This window comes from Cebidichthys violaceus, unplaced genomic scaffold, assembly GCF_023349555.1.
Source record: "Cebidichthys violaceus isolate CVI_PGR_0920_01 unplaced genomic scaffold, fCebVio1.0.p SCAF_44, whole genome shotgun sequence".
In the NCBI taxonomy this organism is placed as follows: Eukaryota; Metazoa; Chordata; class Actinopteri; order Perciformes; family Stichaeidae; genus Cebidichthys; species Cebidichthys violaceus.
In genome coordinates this window covers 2,276,030-2,296,431 of record NW_027176639.1, presented here as the reverse complement: position 1 = coordinate 2,296,431, position 20,402 = coordinate 2,276,030, and the positions used below count along the sequence as shown (strand labels likewise).

Here is a 20,402-nt window from a genome sequence, read left to right as displayed (position 1 = left end):
TGATGGCAAAAAAAAAAAAAAAACAGAGAGAGAGAGAGAGAGAGAGAGAGAGAGAGAGAGAGAGAGAGAGAGAGAGAGAGAGAGATCTGTTTCTGATTGGCGAAGATAGGACACGTGACCGGGCTCACCTCCACACCTCCACATGGACAGGTAGGTGAGCGTGGGAGAGAATAGTTTCAGCTATGCCGCGAACAAACCGACCCCAGGCTGGATTAAGAGTTGTGTCGGTTCGCCAGAGCGTCTTGCTTTGAACCAAGTGTCACGTCAGGGCACGTCGTCGGTCACCTCACCTGGACACTCAATAACAGACAGGTAACCCGCGCGGAATTGATCAAATACAGACTATCCTTTCAAGAGAACATAACACGTAGCCTACGGGTCGAGCTTGAACCGAAACAATTCTCCATGAGTCAGAGAGCTTGAAGGAGCTCCTTCGTGTGTTTACCTATCGGTGGTTTCACCTGTCACGTCACAGCAGCAGGCTCACCTGAGCTGAGACGGCACCGGTTGAACAGGTGTAGCAGGACCTGCTGCATTCCGCCGTGTGCGCGCATGCATCCGCCTGTGACCGTTTCTTTTAAAGCGAGGAAATTGGCCTTTTCGGTGTCTGATTGAAGCAAGCTCCATTTATTTACACACGTGAGAAAACAACCTGTGTCTGTAACGTTGACGTGGAAGAACATTTACGTTGAGTTTAGTGAAGGCCTAGTTTCTTTCCCTTTCTTCTTCTGCAATGACTGCATCATTATATTGATGAGTTACCTCTGTGGTTCTTTCCAGGATTTATTCTGTAGTTCTGGTCAACATGAGGCATGTGCAGTTATAGACTCACCTGTGTGTCTTAGAGGAGTGTTGATTGACCTTTGTGGTCATTTTCGAGTTCATTCTCTCAGGAGTTGTTATATTGGACTAAGTTATTTTGAAATGTGTGTCTAATGTTTTAAAAACACGGGGCAACAAAATAATGTGGTGCTGTTTTTTTTTTGTTTTTTTTTTCAAGAAATGTAGAACAGCTAGTCTTCAACACATCAGCAGTTCTTATCTCGACTAAGTTGTGGCAGTGACATCATTGCCCCTCCTGAACATTTTAGCTGTCCTTCAGTCAGTGTTAAGAATTGATAAGATCTCTTTCTCCTGGTATTCAAAGCTCTCAGCGGATGGGAGAAGCATATTTCCTTGACAGTTAAATTGCTTTCAAGTCACTCCGGTCCTCCAGTTGTGAGGTTTTTAGTCACTCATTAACTGTCTGCATCAGACACAAAGACACTGTGTGCATACCTGCGCTGATGATCTCTTACCCCCCCCCCCCACACACACACACACACACACACACACACACACACACACACACACACACACACACACACACACACACACACACACACACACACACACACACATTTTAACGGTAACTGCTATTTTTCTCACAATTGGATTTGACATAGATCTTTCTTAGGTTATGCTCTTTAACCTACATGATCTTCATTTTACTTCTTGGAAAGGGATGAGACCCATTTTAACGACCCTTTTTTTGTTTTTTTGTTTTTTCAGATGCCCCGCTGTCGTTGCGGTCTAACTGATGCTGTGATGGTCCAGATGTAAGAACACAGGCTTCACAGACTTGATCAATACTCTCTATTCCTCAGGGAGGTGAGCTCAGACTAAACCCTGTCGCATCATCTCATCCCTGTGTATGTGTTGTTTCCTAGGATGTTTCGTGGAAAGAAGTATTGTATTTTGGTACTTATTATAGGGAAAATATAAATACCCCCAAATAAAAAGCTATGTTTAAAGAATATATTAAAACCACACATTTTTGCATATTCAGTTGACCTGCTATGCTTTGACTCAAAGACTGTAGGCTGCTTTTAATTTGAAGTGCACTCTCTCATGTTTCTCCCCAAATTTAGTACCAAATCAGTTCTCTCCGGGAGACGTATCATTACATAGACTTTAACTGACATGCTGTATGTAATCAATCAATAGTTTTATCTGGAGTTATACATTTACTGACGCTTCTGCCTGACCTGTGTGCGACTCCGTCCCCAGTTGTCACCATGGCGATGCAGGCGTTAATCCCACCAACGGTGTTTGTGTCCACCGTGCTGTCCCTGCTCAGCTTGGCTCTGCTGCTGCTGCTGTGTGTCATAAGGAAGAAAAGAAGGATGGAGGGAACATACAGGCCCAGTGCAGAGGAGAGGAAACAGGTGGGATCGGCGGGATCTGAAAAACCTGGCCTGCCTCTCCCGTTGCCCAAAGAAGAGCGCCTCATATGATGAACGTACTGAAGTGGAATCACCATCCCATCGCTGTGTGAACCTGCGGATGGATACCTCCTGTTTTTCTGACGTTGCCATCCTCTGGGATGATCCGTGTTTGTCTTTTGCACCAGAAAATCTATAGACACACTCAACATGTTTGCGCTGCACCTTTTCAATCTTGGTGACAACAAATACACCGATCAGTCAATTCGATCATTGCAAGAAAAGAGGAAATATGTCATTTGAGTTTTTGTGGTATTTGTTTATTAAAATAACTCACTCCTTTTATTCTGCCACTTAAGGAACATGAGCTTAAGTATATTATATATTTGTACAGAGGTTACTATATTTTTACTGTGATCTGTTTATTTGTATAAACAAATTGTTTTACACAATTTCCAGTACTGAAGGATATTGATTAAAACACTGATAATGACTGTAATGCACTTTTATGTCAAGCTCTGAGAAGTTCAATTTCTAAAAAAATAAAAATCAGTATGTGTTGTACACAAGGTGTTTTGTTAATGAGTCAGGAATGTGCGCACCACTTTCTCTCCCTTGTCCTGGATCATTGAAGTCATTGAACGGATGTTAGATGTTCAAAAGGTTTACTTTATTGGGTTTTAAGTTATTCAGATTCTGTGACGGCTTACCAAAAATGCAATAATTATCCTCATTTGTCAGTTTCAGCTGATGGAGCATTTCTCTCTCTCACACATGCACTAGCAGACAAATATCCAGGTGTCAGTGATGAATGGGCCATTATACAGTAAAACAAATTAAAACAATTGTCCTCACTTTTGAAGGACTTATTTAATTCAACCATGCTGCCTAATGTTAAGTGCAATTAACAAGTTATTCCATTAAGTAAACAATATTGAGACAAACAAAAATCTGTTCAAATAGTTGCTAAATCTTGGCAATGTGACCTATGTTTTTCTTGATGCCAAATGTCATGAAAACATCAGTGAGCCACACTGTTAAATGCTTCTTCATTAAAATGAGCACACACACTGGTTTATTTTGACTGAGTTCCACCTCCACCGTTCAGCTGCTGTAAATACTCACCAGTGAACCAAATCTGTGGCTGATAATAGTCCCCAACAAACGCACCTTTTACTCCAGTTTGTGTAACATTTGCTTAAAGCTGCAGTGCCCAGCTGTTTTAGGAAGTTACTGTATATTTGTGACGCACTTTACAATGTGTAAGGGACAGACAGGACAAGAAAAACTAAAATGTCGCCAGCCTTATCCTCTAAGCTTCAAATCGTTTCTTCAGTTCAGACACTTTGATTGGAGACAGATCTTCACATTCATGCCCCTCTGAGTGTTTTTTCTCCTCTGATATATTTGAGTCACATGGCGGCTGCGTTTGTGCTTTCTCCCTGCTTAGAAGCATGTTGCAAAGTCTCCCAGGTTCAGCCAGCTCCTTGGTCCTGGACTTCACCTGAAAGCCCCGGCTCTCCTGAGACTGGAAGCGTGCTACAACAGGTAGCACTTTAGGAGGACAGGGGGTCTGTCTCATCTCCTGCTCCTCTTTCTTTACCGCTTCTTCACTCCTTTTGCCCTGAGCTGCTGGAGGTTTAGAGTCAACTATGAGACTCCGAGGCCCAGGAGAAGCTGTGGGTTTCAGATTGTCCTCAGGGTTAGGGTGATGGGGATTCAGTTTTATAAGTTTGTTTAAAGTTACCTCTTTAATCGTCTCCTCCTGCTTATCTTTCCCCTCTTCTTCTCTTGCTTCATTTATCTGCATTTCACTTGTTCCTTTTTCTATCTCTCGTCCCTCAGCTACCTCTTCATTCTGATTTTGCTCGTCCTCCCTATTTTCTCTCAACCGTTCATCCTTTAGCTCCTCAGTCATTTCTTTTAAAGGGTCCTCTCCTAACCTCACTCTCTTTTCTTGTCCCTCCTTCTTTGTCTCTTCCTCTAACCTCACTTCCTCAAAGTTATTTCCGTCGTCTATTTCTTCTTCTTGGTTCCCGTTTATTGCTACCTTCACTTCTTCCTGTTCCTCTTGGACCTCCCTCTCTCTGATTTCTTGCTCTCCTACTTCACACACTGCCAGCCGACTGTCTGTCCCCTCCTCCTCTGGTACACTGGTGTCCAGGCACAGCCAATCAGAGTCTTCTGTCAGGTCTGACAACTCCTCTGTGGTTTCCAGATTCCAGCTGTGGAGGCTGCCACTGCCACTGATGGACAGAGACAGGCTCTCCTGGCTGGGGTTGGCTGGAAAACGGCCCTGGAAAACACAACAGCCAATGTAAGACCAGAAATGATCTCTCTGTGTGTGTGTGTGTGTGTGTGTGTGCGTGTGCGTGTGCGTGCATGCGTGCTCCTCATCTCCTTACCTTCATGATATAGTCATGGCTGTCCGGTCCAAACAGATCCAGACTACGTGTCCCATACAGCAGGCCTCGTTCGTGGGAGCTCCGGGAGCTGAGCGTGTCAAAGATCTCCCCCAGCAGATCCATCTCCTCCGGGTCACACAGCAGTGAATCTTCCCCCTCTTCTTCATCCTTCTGGAGCTCAGAGTCAGGATCAACCGCCGGCTCAGACACAGCTCTGAAACATAGGGATAAGAAACAGGAATGGCGCAAGCAAGAAAATACATGCTGCTTATTCTTATGTTTTTCCAGGGGTATTCCACATTTGTCCATCTCTCAGCTTGTCTCTGACTCTCACCCAGCCCATGTGTCTCCAGTGTCCTGCGTGTCTTCCTCGTCTCTGGGAGCCCTCAGTTTGTGAACAGGCCGACGGGGACGAGACTGACATGAGGCAAAATAGCATAACACAGCAAAGGGATGGAAATGGAGCAACAAAATAAGAAGATTAGTGATGAGGAAGACGTGAGGATGGTATCTGTTCCAGTGTTATAGAATATTAATAAAAACTGATCTCACCCTCCCAAAGTGTTGTGTGATTGGCAGGCGGTTCTGCAAGCAGTCAGATTGGGCACGGCGGTGCGACACAGATCCTCCTCTCTGAAGGGCGTGTTCTTCATTGTGGGCCTGTGTGACACACACACACACACACACACACACACACACACACAATTATAGTAAAACCACAAAAGAACTAGATTAATTTGTACCATCATGAACGCTGACCCACCTTGTGCATCAGCAGGTTTTTCAAACCAGACTTGGTGAGACCTTTGGCCTGGGAGAGATTTAAGTCATCATGAATAGAGTTGTTTTGGTAATGCAGACCAACCTCCCAGCAAAAGCACCTAGGCTTGTACTCACCCTCATGTTTGCTTTGGACTTCATGTTAAGGATCAGCGCTCCTCCCCCTTTCTGTCAAAAGCACAAGTGCATTTGTGTTACACTTTTCACCAAGACAGGAACCAACTTCAAACTGTTTTATTAAAGATGAAAAGAGCTTACCTTTAAATTACCAACTAACTGTTGATAGGATTTGCTTCTTCCTTTAAACAGACAAACAAGAGGATATGTGATAAGTGAGTAATGTGAAATCTCACTCACTCACACACACACACTCACACACACACACACACACACACACACACACACACACACACACACCTGCAGCTGTTTCACACTTAAAGATCTCCTCCTCAAAGAGATCATCTGGTTCCTTCTCTTTGTTCAGAATATCCAGGCGGCCATCAATGAACTTCAAAACAAAACAAATGTTTAATCATTTCATGAATATTATTTGATTAAAATATATCATCTTTAACATGAGAATGACTTAGTCCAACTGACTCACAACTAATGTATCAGTAATTCTATGCATCTGCATCAAAGGATGTCAGAGACATTCATTGTCACTTTGCTGTAATGCTTTGCTCAACAGGCCCCTCTCCAGTGTTATAATTGCAGTATCTGTCCAGCAGAGGGCTGTAATTACCTGTTTGAAGGACTGTAAATGAATGGCACTCTGTAGGAACTGCCTCATACTGGCCGACTTGTGATCGAGAAACAGCTCCTCACTGAACCACATCTCACCCTCCTGCAAAGAGAGATGTGGAGAACAAAAGAGAAGAATGAGTCCTAAAAATACACATAGGAATGAAGAGGCGTCCATAGAAATGACTATATAGAAATGTAGGGAACACATACATATAAAAGAGAAAACAATACATTTAACAAAGTGTTAATCATTTACCCTACTGTTTTAATTTGTATTATAAGAAATAATAATAAGCCTTTTGAGTGATTGACCGTTTGACCCTGCAGCGCATCCCTGTAGCCTCCAAACAGCAGAGCCTGAGCTTTCAGGAAGGCCCTTGAGACACCACAGCCAGGAGACACGGCCTGACGCTTCAAACACGCCTTCAGCCCGGACATCTGGAGAAATGTGTACATTTATATCTGTGATATAAACCAAGAGCAACTGCTACTCCAGCTCAGCAACAATAATGAAGACAACACCATTCGAGTAAGAACAAATGAAGTAGAAGTGCAAAATGTGCTACAGGTGATAACCTTTTGTCATTTAGCCTTTGTTAGATTTATAGATGATATATAGAGTGACAGAAAAAGAGTGAAGAGGATGAGAAAAAGCCCCTGACTGTGTTCATATCACTGAAACTGCAACTTATTGGTCGTTTCTAATGCAGGAACTTTTACAGGAATTCCAGAAACTCAAGAATCTAGCTGGGTTTCCATCGGAGGAACCAGGATCTAAGTCAGGTTGCTCTGGCCCCAAAATGTCCCTGCTCTGGGGACACAACTTTCTGACTACGCAGGAACTATTGGGACAGAGCTTTAAACACTGATCATCACTGAGCTGCTGCAATGTGTTGTGTATGCAGAATTTATTCACACAGTAACTGGGTGCCTCCTTTGTTTCCTCCTTTGTTAATAAAGTTATTGGTTTTAAGTCTGTTATGAGTCAAATTTCTGACGGTTCTATAGACGTGGTGTTAACACAAACAGGGGTACATTACTTTGGTATTAATTTCTATTATAATAGGAGACTTATTACCACATCTGAAGGTATCCTTTTCAGGTCGTCAAAGGGGGTTTCCAGAGTGTTTGTGTCCACATTCAGAATTACAACTTCCTCCAACCCACGGCTCCTCACCCTCTGTTAGACAGACACAGAGACACACTGTGATGTGTTGGTCCGTCAGTTTGTGGGGACAAACCTGGTAGATTAACAGGTTTGATATTGCTTGAGTAACTGTAGACTGTTTTATTCAGTAGTTTACCTCAGATAGACTGGTATGGACCCCTATTAGGTAAGGCATAGGTGCACTGTAAGCAAATAAAAAGGGTGAATCTAATGCAAACAGACAGACAGACAGACAGACAGACAGACAGACAGACAGACAGACAGACAGAACGACAGACAGAACGACAGACAGACAGACTTCTTACCAGCAGTAGTCCAGTAGGTGGGGTGGCAGGACAGGGATGAAGATGTGTTGCCAGTACATGGGGTACAACACAGCACTGAGTGCATGCACGCAAGACGTCAGCTACACACAACACAAAAATGGACGACTGTTTCAGACAACAACACACAGGACACTCAAGTCTGTCTGGTCGGCCATAGGCCGCATATGGTGGCCAATTTGTGACTTCAAGGTAGAATAATGGAGATAATTTTAGCTGCACTGAGTTTGGTTTCCAAGTAGTTGCATTCATCAAAATACGGTTGTATAGTTAAGGTGAGTTTCCAGAGAGTGAACATGCATCTTAAAAAAGAATGTAAATAAAGTCCTATTAAAATAGAAGAACACAAATGTGTGTCTTACAGTGCTGAGTTTGCTGGCAAAGATGAGGATGCGTCTCTCAAACAGCATGCTGGCATAGAGCTGGAGCAGGTTCCCCACATCTACCGCCACAATCAGCTCTGTCAAGTTCCTCTGGTGAACCCACAGACACACACATATCGGTTTGAATGGGCAAAGTGCACAAAACTCCACCTGTTCTGTCAGATATAAACCCAGGGTTTAGTTTACTCCTTACTCACATTTTCAGGGATGGAAGGGAGACTTCTGGGGTCTGGAGCAATGAAGTATGGAACCTGGTCAAAACAAAAAAAGAAACAATACATTAATAAGACAACTGGGGGAATTTAATGGACGTGTTTTTTTGCTTTCAGTTGGCTTCAGCATCATACACTCATGTGTGCATTAGAGGTTACAGGATCAGACTCATCCTGTCAATCAATCAACAATCATTCCAAAATTCTGTATCCTTTAAATAATGCTTTTGTTAGATGCAAACTATTGTGTCAGCTAATGTCTTACTGTAACACAACCATAATGTTATAATCCTTAAGATTTACATGAAGTCCAACCACATGTTTGATCAGGAATGACCTCTCTCTATAGAAGTTTTCATTGTTAGTGGTGGAGTCCGCCATTCCCGCACCAGATTTAAAAACCTTCCCTCTCTTTACACTGAATCAGCGCTGTATCAACTTACTGATAATACAAATACAAAGAATTCCCAGTATTAAACCGGACATGCTGTTACCAAATCAACCAGCACTGAAACTATATTCATAACAACTTTAATCAATATTATCTATTCTCAGACCATAGAAATATGGTGTTAGAAACTTTAATAAATGTGTTTTCAAGCGGAGGATTTGTTACTTTGGAATGAAACTCTTGAAATGTAAAACCACAAGATACGACCAGCTGCAGCTTTGATTTGTTTTCTCGTGAGACAAAACATGTGTTGTTGGGTCAGTACAAACACGGGTTATTTTATGGATACATACATTCAACAGTCACAATGAATGGCAGACGTTAGTGCAAATCGTGTTACGTTTGACTTAAACATTTCATTAGAGGGGTGGGTGACATGGTTTAAGTCCACACACATCTGGTTTAGCCATCGAGCACAGACAGCTAACGTTTTCCAGCAGGAGTTAGTCTGTATCCGCTCAGCAGTTATTCCAGACCACATGAACCCCTGTGGGACTCACCCCCTCTTGTCCCTTTGGGTGTCCAACGGGATGGGACACCTCTGTGCTGACCGATAGCTGCTCTCCCTCAGAAAAACACACAACAGGCTGACCACTGACAAAAAACAGCCTTAAAGTAAAATGTGACACCTGCTTCTCACTGAATAACTAGAGATTTACCATCTGCAGAGTGACGGATCCAGCTGTTGGTGGTAAGGGCTGCTTGTAGAGGGCAGCCAGCAGCGCTTTCGTCTCATTGGTCTGTTGAGGACATGATGGTTGTTAGGTTAATGATACTCAAACTAGAGTGTGTGTGGATTAGAGACAGGGGAGAAGACAGAGTACACACACTGGAACCTCACCTGTCCTTTTGTGAGGTAATCAGCCAAGTTGTTGAGAAGTTTGTAAAACACTTCAAACCATGGAAGATAACTGTAATCAAATTGATTAAAAAGGGTTTTCATCATGATGTTAAAGGCATGGGTCAACTTAGCATGAGAGTTACTCTTTCAATATCCTCCCTCACACAAATACCTGAGTATGCAAAGGCAGGTATTTGTGTTGTTGGTGAGCCGGCAAAAGCCAAACCGCTGGCATCCCTCAAGGTCGGTCAAGACAAAAGTAAAGTGCTGCACGGCCACTCCCTCCCTCGCTCTGTGCAGACGAATGAAGTGAGAGGTGGACATATATAAAAATACAGACCGGAAATGTAAACTGGAGTACAGAGTTTATACTCACCTTTGTATGTCATACGGGAAGCAGAACCTGGGTAATGTTTGACAAGACTCCTGGAGTGAAATGAAATTGTGTAAAATGAAATGTGAAAACAAGTCTAAAAGTCTACAGCAACGCTAGTGGCACAACACTGACAACATGTTCACAATGTTAATGTTAATGTTAATCAGGTATAATCATATCTAATTAGTATTAACCACAATACACATTTGAGGGAAGGTCAGTTATTTTGCAGGTATTTGGTCCAGGTCCAAGCCCCAAGGTAAAAAAATGGGATTTGAAGCAAATTTTCTGAGAAAAACATCAAATTACAACTGCTGGGTCCGTCGGGTGATACAATTGTGCCCAAAAAGACTCAACGCTACGACTTAAATTGGGTAAGAGACGTCTGTAACCCGATAATTGTTTTAGGTGAATCAACCTCCCAGTATGAACCATTAAATAGAGCTTATTTAAGTAACACTAAAAGTTAATAGTTAAGATAATCAGATTTTTTTTCCGAGCCATCTTGGCTTCTTGCGCAACTGATCAACTTGTATAGGAATCAAATTTGAGCCCGCCTTCAACGCCGTTTTCAGTTCTCTTTATACAGCCACGATTTGGTCATAAACCAAAGTGTTGGACAAATCAGAATTATATAAGTATATATTATAAATATGTTGCCACTATATGAAATATCAGAAGATCACTAAAGTTATTACAATTCATCATGAATTGGATGTGTCTGTACCAAATTTCATTGCAATTCATCCAATAGTTCACAGTTCACATTTCACTCACAGCTGCAAATGTTGGACATTACGTGCAATCTCCTGGACATAATCATAAACATTTTCAATAAACTATGTGTATTCGGTTTTGCACATACATATCTATGCAACTCACAAAGAAGTAACTTAAGATGTGAGGAACTTATGACCTGTATTAATCTTATATTATCATTATAAACTATATTGGATTTAATGAATTATGAATATATGTGTTGATATTTAAATACTTGCACCATTATTAACATTTCATATTTGAACTCTTGATATTTGTACTCTTTCCAACTTTCTGCAACTGATGCAAAACAATTACCCTCGGGAGAAATAAGGTTCCATGTCATCGTATCGTGTCTTAATAGTTGCTGTGATATTTTAGTGTGAGGACTGACCAACCCACAGACCAGCCAACATTGCAATCCCAATAGCCACACCGCTATCCAAAAAGAAGCCACATCAATCATTTTAGCTTGACAATACATGCACAAATATTGAAGCTTTCCAGAAGCAGGAACACGAGCGGCTACCTCATCACTGAAGTCCTCTGGAAACTGAAACAGTACACCAGGATCTATAACAATGAAAAGAATGAATCAATGGACATCATGGCCAATACTCAAACATATTTACAAAGTGGGTTCTACAAGGCAACAATGAGTGAAATAGAAGGAAGACAAATCATTAAAAATGTGGAAATTAAATAAATGTTCAATTCAATTAAAAAAGTATTTAATACTGTTAACCCCTTCATCTCACATCCAGCTGCTCAGTCCATCAGATTACCACAACATGCTACGATCTGGTTCAAGTGTGACAAGACGCGCTGTGTGGTTTTTCTGATCACATGACAGGAAGTATGAGCAACTCAGCTCAGCAGAAACACCTTCATATACAGAAAGTCTGATCATCTTATTATTCCATAACACAAATTCATTTGTGTTGCTTTTTAAGTTTGAAATTTCAGATGTTAGTTGGCACTCAGATTGGTGTAGTTTATCATGTAGGAAAATGACAAGAAGAAGGTGAATAAAGTCACGGGAAGAATTTGAGGAACAATTATTTATCAACTTCTCTGTTGCTGACAAATTACTGTGCACATCTAAACAGTTCCATGACAGACAACACAAGTTATAGTACTCCATAGAGGCTAAAACACAAGCTGGGAATCACAGAAATCGGCAATACTACATTGGCCCACTCACCTTTGTCTCTGGCTACGGGGCAAGTTGCTTCAAAGAACCAGTAGAAGGTTCGCTCAGGGTTTTGTCTGACAGGAAAGAGACGGAGCACAGCATGTGATATTCTACCTCCACAGTGTGTTAGCCACAAAAAACTGACCAAAACATGCTCACATTAATGCTGAGACATTCCAGTGAATCTGCCCAACATTGATCAACATATGAAACAACAGGTGAGCTGATGAAGACAAAGGTAGACAGTGGTCTATCTATTAGAGACAGGTATATCTACAGAAAGAGAGTTACATGCAGTGATGAAATGTCATTTTATTTATTTATGCTACTTCTACTCCACTACTTCGCAGAGGTAAATGTTGCACTTTATACTCCACGTAACATAGTTACTTTGCAGATTGAGATTATTACTACAGAATTTCAATCAACTAATAAAGGATGATGCATTATTATAGATGCAACTACCCAACATTATAGAGTAGTTCAAATCAGGTCAATTTTTACCAGCTGCAATATTAAACTCAATGCTTCAATAATTATTATACAATTTTGGATTATATGTGTATTATTCTGAAATGGGCCATTCTGCATAATGAGTACTTTTGGTACTTTAAGTATATATTGATGCTAATAATAACATTTTCAATGCAGGGCTTTTATTTGTACAATGTATTGTTACTTTTACTTGAACAAAATATCTGAGTATTTCTTCCACCACTGGTTAAGTGTGATGACATTAAAATATTCAGAACTTCGTCAAACGCAACAAAGATGAACATTTTCAGGCCTACCATGAAGTGCATGGCAACTCACAAAGGGCAATAGAGTTGCTGCAGGAAACTTCCTGTGTAGTTGTGAGAGGAAGTAATACAAACCACAAGAACAGACTGACGGGCAGAGTGATGATGGGAGTCGAGCATAAATGAGAAGATTAACTCACTTCAGTCTGGAGCCCATGCTGTCTGGATGTGTCTGTGTCCATGTGTTGGTCCAGGAGGGCAGAGATCTTCAGCAGGTGCATCAGATGATAGTCATACCTCGTTTCTGATGCAGCTGCTGTGTAAATGGAGGCAGACAACAGCGGTAGCAGGAGTCTGCAAAATCAGCGCAATCGGAGTGACAGAACACTTCCTGATCTATGTCAGTATATGTGTGGTGTGTGTGTGTGCACGCATATATACGTATGACGTCTGATATAAGACCACCTCTCCAAGCTCACAACTAATTTTCACTTATTTCACATTTTCCCTGTTTCCTTTAAATGACTTAGATCTTCTCATCACATTTGTTTAATGAGCAGCCATCAGGTCAAAAGGAAACCATTAATTACAAAAACACAAATCTTATGAATCACATACAACCATAACCCTTTCAGGAATAATCAAGTTAAAGAAATCACATTTCTGCTCACTGACCTCAGTGAGATTTGCATTCCAGAAAAATTCCACTTAGTTCCTCCACATTTAATTACATTTTTCATTCATCTATGCAAATAACCACAAGAACTACTACTGCCTATTCAAGCATTACAGACAGAGGAACGGCCATGAGACAAATGGTCTCCACAACAGTAGACACTCAAAGTATTATAACAACAACACTGAGCTGATCTTGAGATTTGATTTATCGCTTTACTTAAGTAGTAAGATATACTTGATATGTCATATAGTCTCCATGAAAAGCTGATTGATGGAGTTACTTAGTCGATCAAACAAAAAGGCCTCAGAATCCTGTTTTATTTTCCCAATACAAAGTATTTCTGATGCGTCATGAAGCATTTGGTGTTTCAAGTTTCATAGTCGTAAGAGGCATCAAGGTTTTCCACATCCTGCTGACAGAGGCACTAAACTCGTAGAGATCAGTACTGCCTCCTACTGGTGTTCAAGTAATACTGCCTAATCTGTAGGTCTCCATTTTGGTTTGCCTTCATACTGGGACATCGGAGCAAAACTGAAGGTTTTTATGATTCTTTTTGTTCTATTTCAGTCAAAATTAGTCTATTTTTGTTTTGTGTCAGCCACACTTTACACACATGAACAATACAGTTTAAGGCTCAATTGTCTCCTATTGCGTGTATTTCATTATTAAATGTATTCAAATAAAAAATGTATCACAGAAGAACATCAAACACACAAGGGGATATTTTTTCCAACAAATTTATTACAATCAATGCCAAATTAGACAAGTGATCAAATTTGCGTTGAACGGTTTTTATTGAATACTTGGCCCAGGTACTGTTTGACTGGTGGCGATGAACGAACATCAACAGAAAGCTACCGACAAAAGACCACAAGCACAGTTGTTAACTACCTCTATATGAGCACTGCAAGTTAATAAAGTGAATCCTGCTGTGGCTGGAGGAAAGGGGGCCGTCAGTGGAGGAAAGAGGAGAGGCAAACAGAAACAGTAGGAGAAGAGGGGAGTCAGAGGAAGAGAACAGAGCAGGAGTGAAATGAGCGGATTGATGGTTGGATGGAGTTATGACGAGCGCAGTTGAGAAACGATGTGTGACTTTAGCCTTAGGCCACCTCCTCTTCTCCCTCCTCCTCAAACTCGCCCTCCTCAGCCGTGGCATCCTGGTACTGCTGGTACTCGGACACCAAGTCGTTCATGTTGCTCTCCGCCTCGGTGAACTCCATCTCGTCCATGCCCTCGCCGGTGTACCAGTGGAGGAAGGCCTTGCGGCGGAACATGGCGGTGAACTGCTCAGAGATGCGCTTGAACAACTCCTGGATGGCCGTGCTGTTGCCGATGAAGGTGGCGGCCATCTTGAGCCCGCGGGGCGGGATGTCGCACACGGCTGTCTTGACGTTGTTGGGGATCCACTCCACGAAGTAGCTGCTGTTCTTGTTCTGCACGTTCAGCATCTGCTCGTCCACCTCTTTCATGGACATGCGGCCGCGGAACACGGCGGCCACGGTCAGGTAGCGGCCGTGGCGCGGGTCGCAGGCAGCCATCATGTTCTTGGCGTCGAACATCTGCTGCGTGAGTTCGGGCACAGAGAGGGCTCTGTACTGCTGGCTGCCTCTGCTGGTGAGAGGGGCGAAGCCCGGCATGAAGAAGTGCAGACGAGGGAAGGGCACCATGTTGACGGCCAGTTTGCGGAGGTCAGCGTTGAGCTGGCCGGGGAAACGGAGGCAGGTTGTCACCCCGCTCATGGTGGCAGAGACCAGGTGGTTGAGGTCTCCATAAGTGGGTGTGGTGAGTTTTAGGGTGCGGAAGCAGATGTCATACAGGGCCTCGTTGTCGATGCAGTAGGTCTCGTCTGTGTTCTCTACCAGCTGGTGGACGGACAGTGTGGCGTTGTAGGGCTCCACCACAGTGTCTGACACCTGGAGGTAGAACACGCAAAGGTCGGGGGGGGTTAGTCAGAAAAGGAATAAAAAAAACAAACACCTATCAGCAGTGCCAGATGATCACTGTACCTTAGGAGAGGGCACCACACTGAAGGTGTTCATGATGCGGTCGGGGTACTCCTCACGGATCTTGCTGATGAGCAGAGTTCCCATACCAGAGCCGGTACCACCGCCCAGGGAGTGTGTGAGCTGGAAACCCTGCAGGCAGTCGCAGCTCTCAGCCTCCTTCCTCACCACGTCCATGACTGAGTCCACCAGCTCAGCTCCCTCTGTGTAGTGGCCCTTTGCCCAGTTGTTACCGGCTCCACTCTGGCCTGGATGTAAAGGGTTAATTATAATCCGCTCCTTTTAATATTGAGCCTCATTCATCCTGCCAAAAGGCATTAGTTCATTATTTAATAAAGGATAGTTTCTAAATGGAATACAACAAGTCGCTCTAATATGCTCATAATTAAAATTACCTTTACTTTTCCTATGTTCATACGTGTGTGTGTGTGTGTGTGTGTGTGTGTGTGTGTGTGCGTGTGTGTGTGTGTGATCATATACCAAAGACAAAGTTGTCGGGTCTGAAGATCTGTCCGAAGGGGCCAGATCGAACAGAGTCCATGGTGCCTGGCTCCAGGTCCACTAAGATGGCTCTGGGCACGTACTTCCCACCTGGAACACAAATGCATGCGTCAAAATATATTTTATATATATATATATATTTTATATATATATATATATATATATATATATATATATATATATATATATATATTTTTTTTTTTTCTTAGAAAAGAAAAGACAGATCATGAGAACACCAAGTTGTGTTGAACGGCCCTGACCTGAAGCCTCGTTGTAGTAGACATTGATTCTGTCCAGCTGCAGGTCACTGTCGCCATGGTAGCTTCCTGTCGGGTCGATGCCGTGCTCGTCACTGATCACCTCCCAGAACTAGACGGATTAGACAGAAACCACATCAACACGTGCACAACACCGTGACTGACATTTTTATATCTCAGCACAGGGTAATGGTGATTGCCTGCACACTTGTTCAGCTACAGGAGTTTTCTATTTTTTTATTGGTTTATTTGTTGTAATTGCACCAGAGTAAGCCAAGAGGCTATTTTTCATACAAAGTCCCCCTAAAAACAAAATAAACGATTAAAAACATACACAGTTGTTCTTGTGGTAACAAAAGGTTTGAGCGGAGGTTAATTGATAGAACATTTATTGACAACTAATTTGATGATCAAATAATAATTTAACTAATTTTCAAGCAAAAATGCAAAACCGTTTGCTTGTTCCAGCTTCTCAAACGTGACACTTTTCTCTGATTGGATTTCGGACCGTTGGTCAGACAAAACAAGCATTCGAGGACATCAGTACATTGAGACGGACAGTTTTCACTATTTCATGGACCAAACGATTCATCGAATATTTAAGACAACAAGTGACGGATTCATAAGTAATAAAAACCCTTTTTCAGTTGCAGCCCCAAAAGATTATTCATCATTCAAATCCATATCTGTAGAAGATGGTTGATCTACATTGAAAATGAGGCTTAACCCATGATTTGATGCAAAGCAGCCTATTGGGGTTTATTATCATTGCAATTAAAATATGTCTTAATCTGTGCGTGTTGAAGAACTGCGCGGCTGCCTGCCGACGTTCCGCTGTGTTCTGCGTCTGAGCCACACCTCTCTCCCCCCCTCTCCCCCCTGACCACACACACACACACACACACACACACACACACACACACACACACACACACACACACACACACACAGCTTAAGAGCCGTCGTTCATTTAAGGGGCATCAGAGACAGCAGCGGGGGATGTCTCGGCTTGCCACCGCCCATCCTAAAGGATGCTATTGTGCGCTGCCTTCAGCCATGTACCACGCTTTCCAATCCACTGGGCTGACCTATTTAGTATTTCCTGTGGACAACATGGCCTCGACTCGGCCGACACGTCGACACGAACACTGTTCAACTCGATTTAAATCATATAAAAGCGAGAGCAGTTAACAGGTTTAGATATCTAGATATAACGTCGACGTGTGTGCCGTTTTCATACCTTTGCTCCAATCTGGTTCCCGCATTGCCCGGCCTGCAGGTGCACTATTTCACGCATATTGTCGCTGCGGTGTGTGTGTGAGGAGTCTCACGGAGAAACAAGGGAAGCTCGGCTGACGACGGGCTCTGGTTGTTCGGCGGTTCGGTCCTGGTCCTCCCGGTGTAGTCGACTGTCTGACTGAATGGCGGACGAGCTGTGTGGCTGCGTAGTGAGCTCGCGCCTGCGTAGTAAGCTCTCCGTCTCGCCCTTCCCTCCGTCCGCGGCTGCGCAGTTCATCCCGGTGCTGCAGCATGACGTCATCTCCATGGCAACGGGAACCGGGCACGGCCGGAATATAGGCCTGCCTGTGCTGTGCTGTAGAGAGACCGGCTGTCGTGGGATTGAAATGGATGTGAGATAACAGTGGAAGGATAAACAACAGGATTAACTTCTTCTTCAAGCTGGAAACACGGGTTAAATGTATGCTGACATCACATGAGTGTGATGGCGACGTGTAGCCTAGAAATTAATTAACTGTAGAAAGACAAAGTATGATAACATCATAAATATGCATGCTACTTTGTCTTTGTCTCAGCACTGATTGATGTGGGTGTGTCTGGGTGTGGGCTTTCTTTAGTCATTGCCTGGATAGGAATAGTGTTGGCATGACATGGATTCATATGTCATGCAGTAGGGCCTAATGTGAGCTTGCAAAAATGTGTTGTTGGGCCCACTGCCCTCTGTGATTGCACATGTCCTCCGGCTCGACATCTGTCCATCTCTAACAGAAAACGTGTGTGCCTGGTTTGAATGTGAACCTCTCTGAGATGCTAAACTGCCAAATTCCCAAAGAAAGTGACATGACCTCAGTGTCTCCAGTGATTGGGTTGTACAACCCGCTTGAACGTTGTCCATCATTAGGCCCTGACAGAGCTCTTTTTACGTTTTACGTAGCTGACAGCCTCATGTATTTCCTTGTGTTTTAGTGCCCAGAACGCCTCAAGTTGAAAGGATTCAACACAGAGCAGAAAGACCTTTCTCTTTTGCTGGATACCTGAGCTATATGACTTTGCCAACCATAGTTACCATGCAGGAGGCAAATTAGTGCAGTAACCTACTTGAGATTTGTACAAGTTGTTTTCACTAATTTAATTTGTATTATAAGCTATTAAGTATCGTCCAGTTTATGCTTTGTGATAAAGCATAACAAACTATTTATTTATTACCATTGCCGAGCAACAATATTAAAAAAAGATGCAGAAACCTGCAAAAAACGCTCCGTCTGATTGGCCAACAAAATGTAGTGAGGTGCGTCTCGCATTTTCCACCTGTAAAACCTGCTCCGTCTGATCAGGGCCATGAAGCAACTTGCTGTTTTGTTTGAGCTGTTGCCAATATAGGCAGGATGTTTGAAAACAGAGACTAAAAGAGAGCGAGGAAGGAAGAAGAATGTCATCATCATCAAACAAGAAGGCATTCCTCTTCTTGCAGGTGTCCAAAGAAAAAATCAAAAGGGGAATAAGGTGAAATCCAATCACAAATGATCACTCGCTGAACTGCAGTCGTATATTCCTGAAACCATCTAGATATATAGTATCTGGTTTCATTCTCCCACGTTAGCTACATCCATGACACCCAAAGTCAGTAACTGCAAACTAACCGGTCTCAACCAGACCCTGAAATACATTGAAGCACAGCCAACAGGCCATAGACTGTATAATAGATGATATAAATAACTAGTATTAGGTCGATAAAATAAGACTAAATTAAATAATCAAGACAGTTGTTAAGATGGGAGTGGTTTTGCTCTTCCCGCCATAAAACTACAGCCCCTTTCTCAAGAAGATAAAGCAAGAAGATGTCAGCTCTATATGAGAATGACCTTCCATATACAAATAAGAAACTAAGTGAGCTCACAAGTATTATGAACCATAGGGGAGTGTCCTGCTGCTGCAACCTCCATTGTCTGGACCCCCTGTGGATTGCCCCCCCCTCCTTCACCCCCTTCCCCACAACACTCTGCTCCCCCCCACACTCATCATACACTACACTCCACGACCAGCGCCCCACCCCCCCTACAACAACCTACGGCACACCGCCCCCAACTTCTCATTCACAACCTACCAGGTGAGAAAAGAACTGAGAAAGGTCAAGGTGAGAAAGGCCACGGGTCCAGACGGCATCAGCTCAAGGCTCCTCAGGTCCAGCGCAGACCAGCTGTGAGAGATAATGGAGCACGTCTTCAACTTGAGCTTGAAGCTGGGGAGAGTACCTCAGCTGTGGAAAACGTCCTGCGTGGTACCAGTCCCAAAGACCCCGCGACCCAAGGACTTCGACAGCTTCAGGCCGGTGGTCCCACCTGATGAAGACGCCAGAGAGCTGGTCCTTGGGCATCTCCGCCCCCTGGTGAGCTCATCTTTGGACCCACTCCAGCAAAGTTTCTTCTTCCTTAGTTCTGTTGCTCTACCAACAACATCTCCATGAACTTGGGGCATGCATGTAGCTGGAGTCTATTACCTTGACAGACAATACAGGGCGTTTTTTACCTGTATCTGATCCGACCTTTGGTTTGCGTTGTCTGTAGCGTCAGACAGTAACATTTTTCAGCTGCAGTGATTGCCCTTTGGTCGATGAGTGAGGTAAATGTAATGAATTGTATTGCATCACCACTGAAGATGAATGGCTCTGGAAGAGGGAGCCTATTCAAGGCGATGCTGTCTTGAAAGACCTGAACAAGAGAGGAAATGTGTGTATGAGAGGGTGTTGCAGCATGTGAAAGAGGGCCTGTGGTTACAGGCTCATTCTTTGAGTCCTTGTTCCTTTCGTTGTTAGTGCAGTTAGCGGCTTCACGTTCCATCTCCTTATCGTTGTAGCGCCATTTGTATCATATTTGCTACATGAGTTTCAGAGACCTCTAGTAATTAACATGAGCAATACTTTCCTGAAAAACCTGTGGCATTCAATCTTATGCATGTCTTCTGCCATCTGGTGGATTTTCCATGCACTGCAGGCATTTAAATGCCATTTCCAAAATGGCAGCCGTCACGAAGTGACTCGTTTGTGTTCGGCAGGGAAATTGTTGCTAATTTTGAAAAAGTTACGGTAAGAATAACATTTATAGTGCTGCTAATATTTCAATATGAATATTTACTGTATTGA

General features: G+C 43.1%; 2 protein-coding genes across 3 annotated transcripts; both read right to left on the bottom strand.

The window, feature by feature from the left end:
* Positions 1–2,852: 2,852 nt before the first annotated feature.
* dennd1c (DENN domain containing 1C) lies at positions 2,853–12,963 on the bottom strand. Of its 2 annotated transcripts, XM_068728912.1 has the most exons (23): positions 12,785–12,963; positions 11,854–11,918; positions 11,179–11,222; positions 9,891–9,940; positions 9,687–9,806; positions 9,515–9,584; positions 9,333–9,413; positions 9,174–9,239; positions 8,208–8,261; positions 7,990–8,100; positions 7,610–7,710; positions 7,441–7,486; positions 7,215–7,316; positions 6,449–6,574; positions 6,135–6,236; positions 5,807–5,897; positions 5,648–5,688; positions 5,507–5,557; positions 5,373–5,420; positions 5,162–5,269; positions 4,944–5,026; positions 4,610–4,823; positions 2,853–4,500 (listed from the first exon to the last, which is right to left on the bottom strand). In XM_068728912.1, the coding sequence occupies exons 1-23, from the start codon at positions 12,799–12,801 to the stop codon at positions 3,517–3,519; spliced, it is 2,775 nt and encodes a 924-aa protein (XP_068585013.1). In that variant the 5' UTR covers positions 12,802–12,963; the 3' UTR covers positions 2,853–3,516. The 2 variants fall into 2 exon arrangements, with proteins under 2 accessions (XP_068585013.1, XP_068585014.1); XM_068728913.1 differs by lacking the exon at positions 9,174–9,239.
* Positions 12,964–13,984: 1,021 nt separating this feature from the next.
* Positions 13,985–17,474, bottom strand: LOC137886446 (tubulin beta-4B chain-like). The gene is made up of 5 exons (XM_068728895.1): positions 17,265–17,474; positions 16,028–16,136; positions 15,747–15,857; positions 15,270–15,514; positions 13,985–15,176 (listed from the first exon to the last, which is right to left on the bottom strand). Exons 1-5 carry the CDS (start codon positions 17,319–17,321, stop codon positions 14,364–14,366), a joined length of 1,335 nt encoding a protein of 444 aa, XP_068584996.1. The 5' UTR covers positions 17,322–17,474; the 3' UTR covers positions 13,985–14,363.
* Positions 17,475–20,402: the final 2,928 nt, after the last annotated feature.

Bases quoted from the DNA above. Each gene is read 5' to 3' on its own strand.
- dennd1c (XM_068728912.1), bottom strand. The intron at 11,223-11,853 runs GTGAGTGGGCCA...TCATTGTTATAG, and splicing joins CCCCGTAGCCAGAGACAAAG to ATCCTGGTGTACTGTTTCAG. The intron at 7,317-7,440 runs GTAAACTACTGA...TCTGTCTAACAG, and splicing joins TCCATACCAGTCTATCTGAG to AGGGTGAGGAGCCGTGGGTT.
- LOC137886446 (XM_068728895.1), bottom strand. From the start codon at position 17,321: ATGCGTGAAATAGTGCACCTGCAGGCCGGGCAATGCGGGAACCAGATT. The intron at 16,137-17,264 runs GTATGAAAACGG...TAATCCGTCTAG, and splicing joins GGAACCAGATTGGAGCAAAG to TTCTGGGAGGTGATCAGTGA. The intron at 15,177-15,269 runs GTACAGTGATCA...TTCTACCTCCAG, and splicing joins GTGTGGTGCCCTCTCCTAAG to GTGTCAGACACTGTGGTGGA.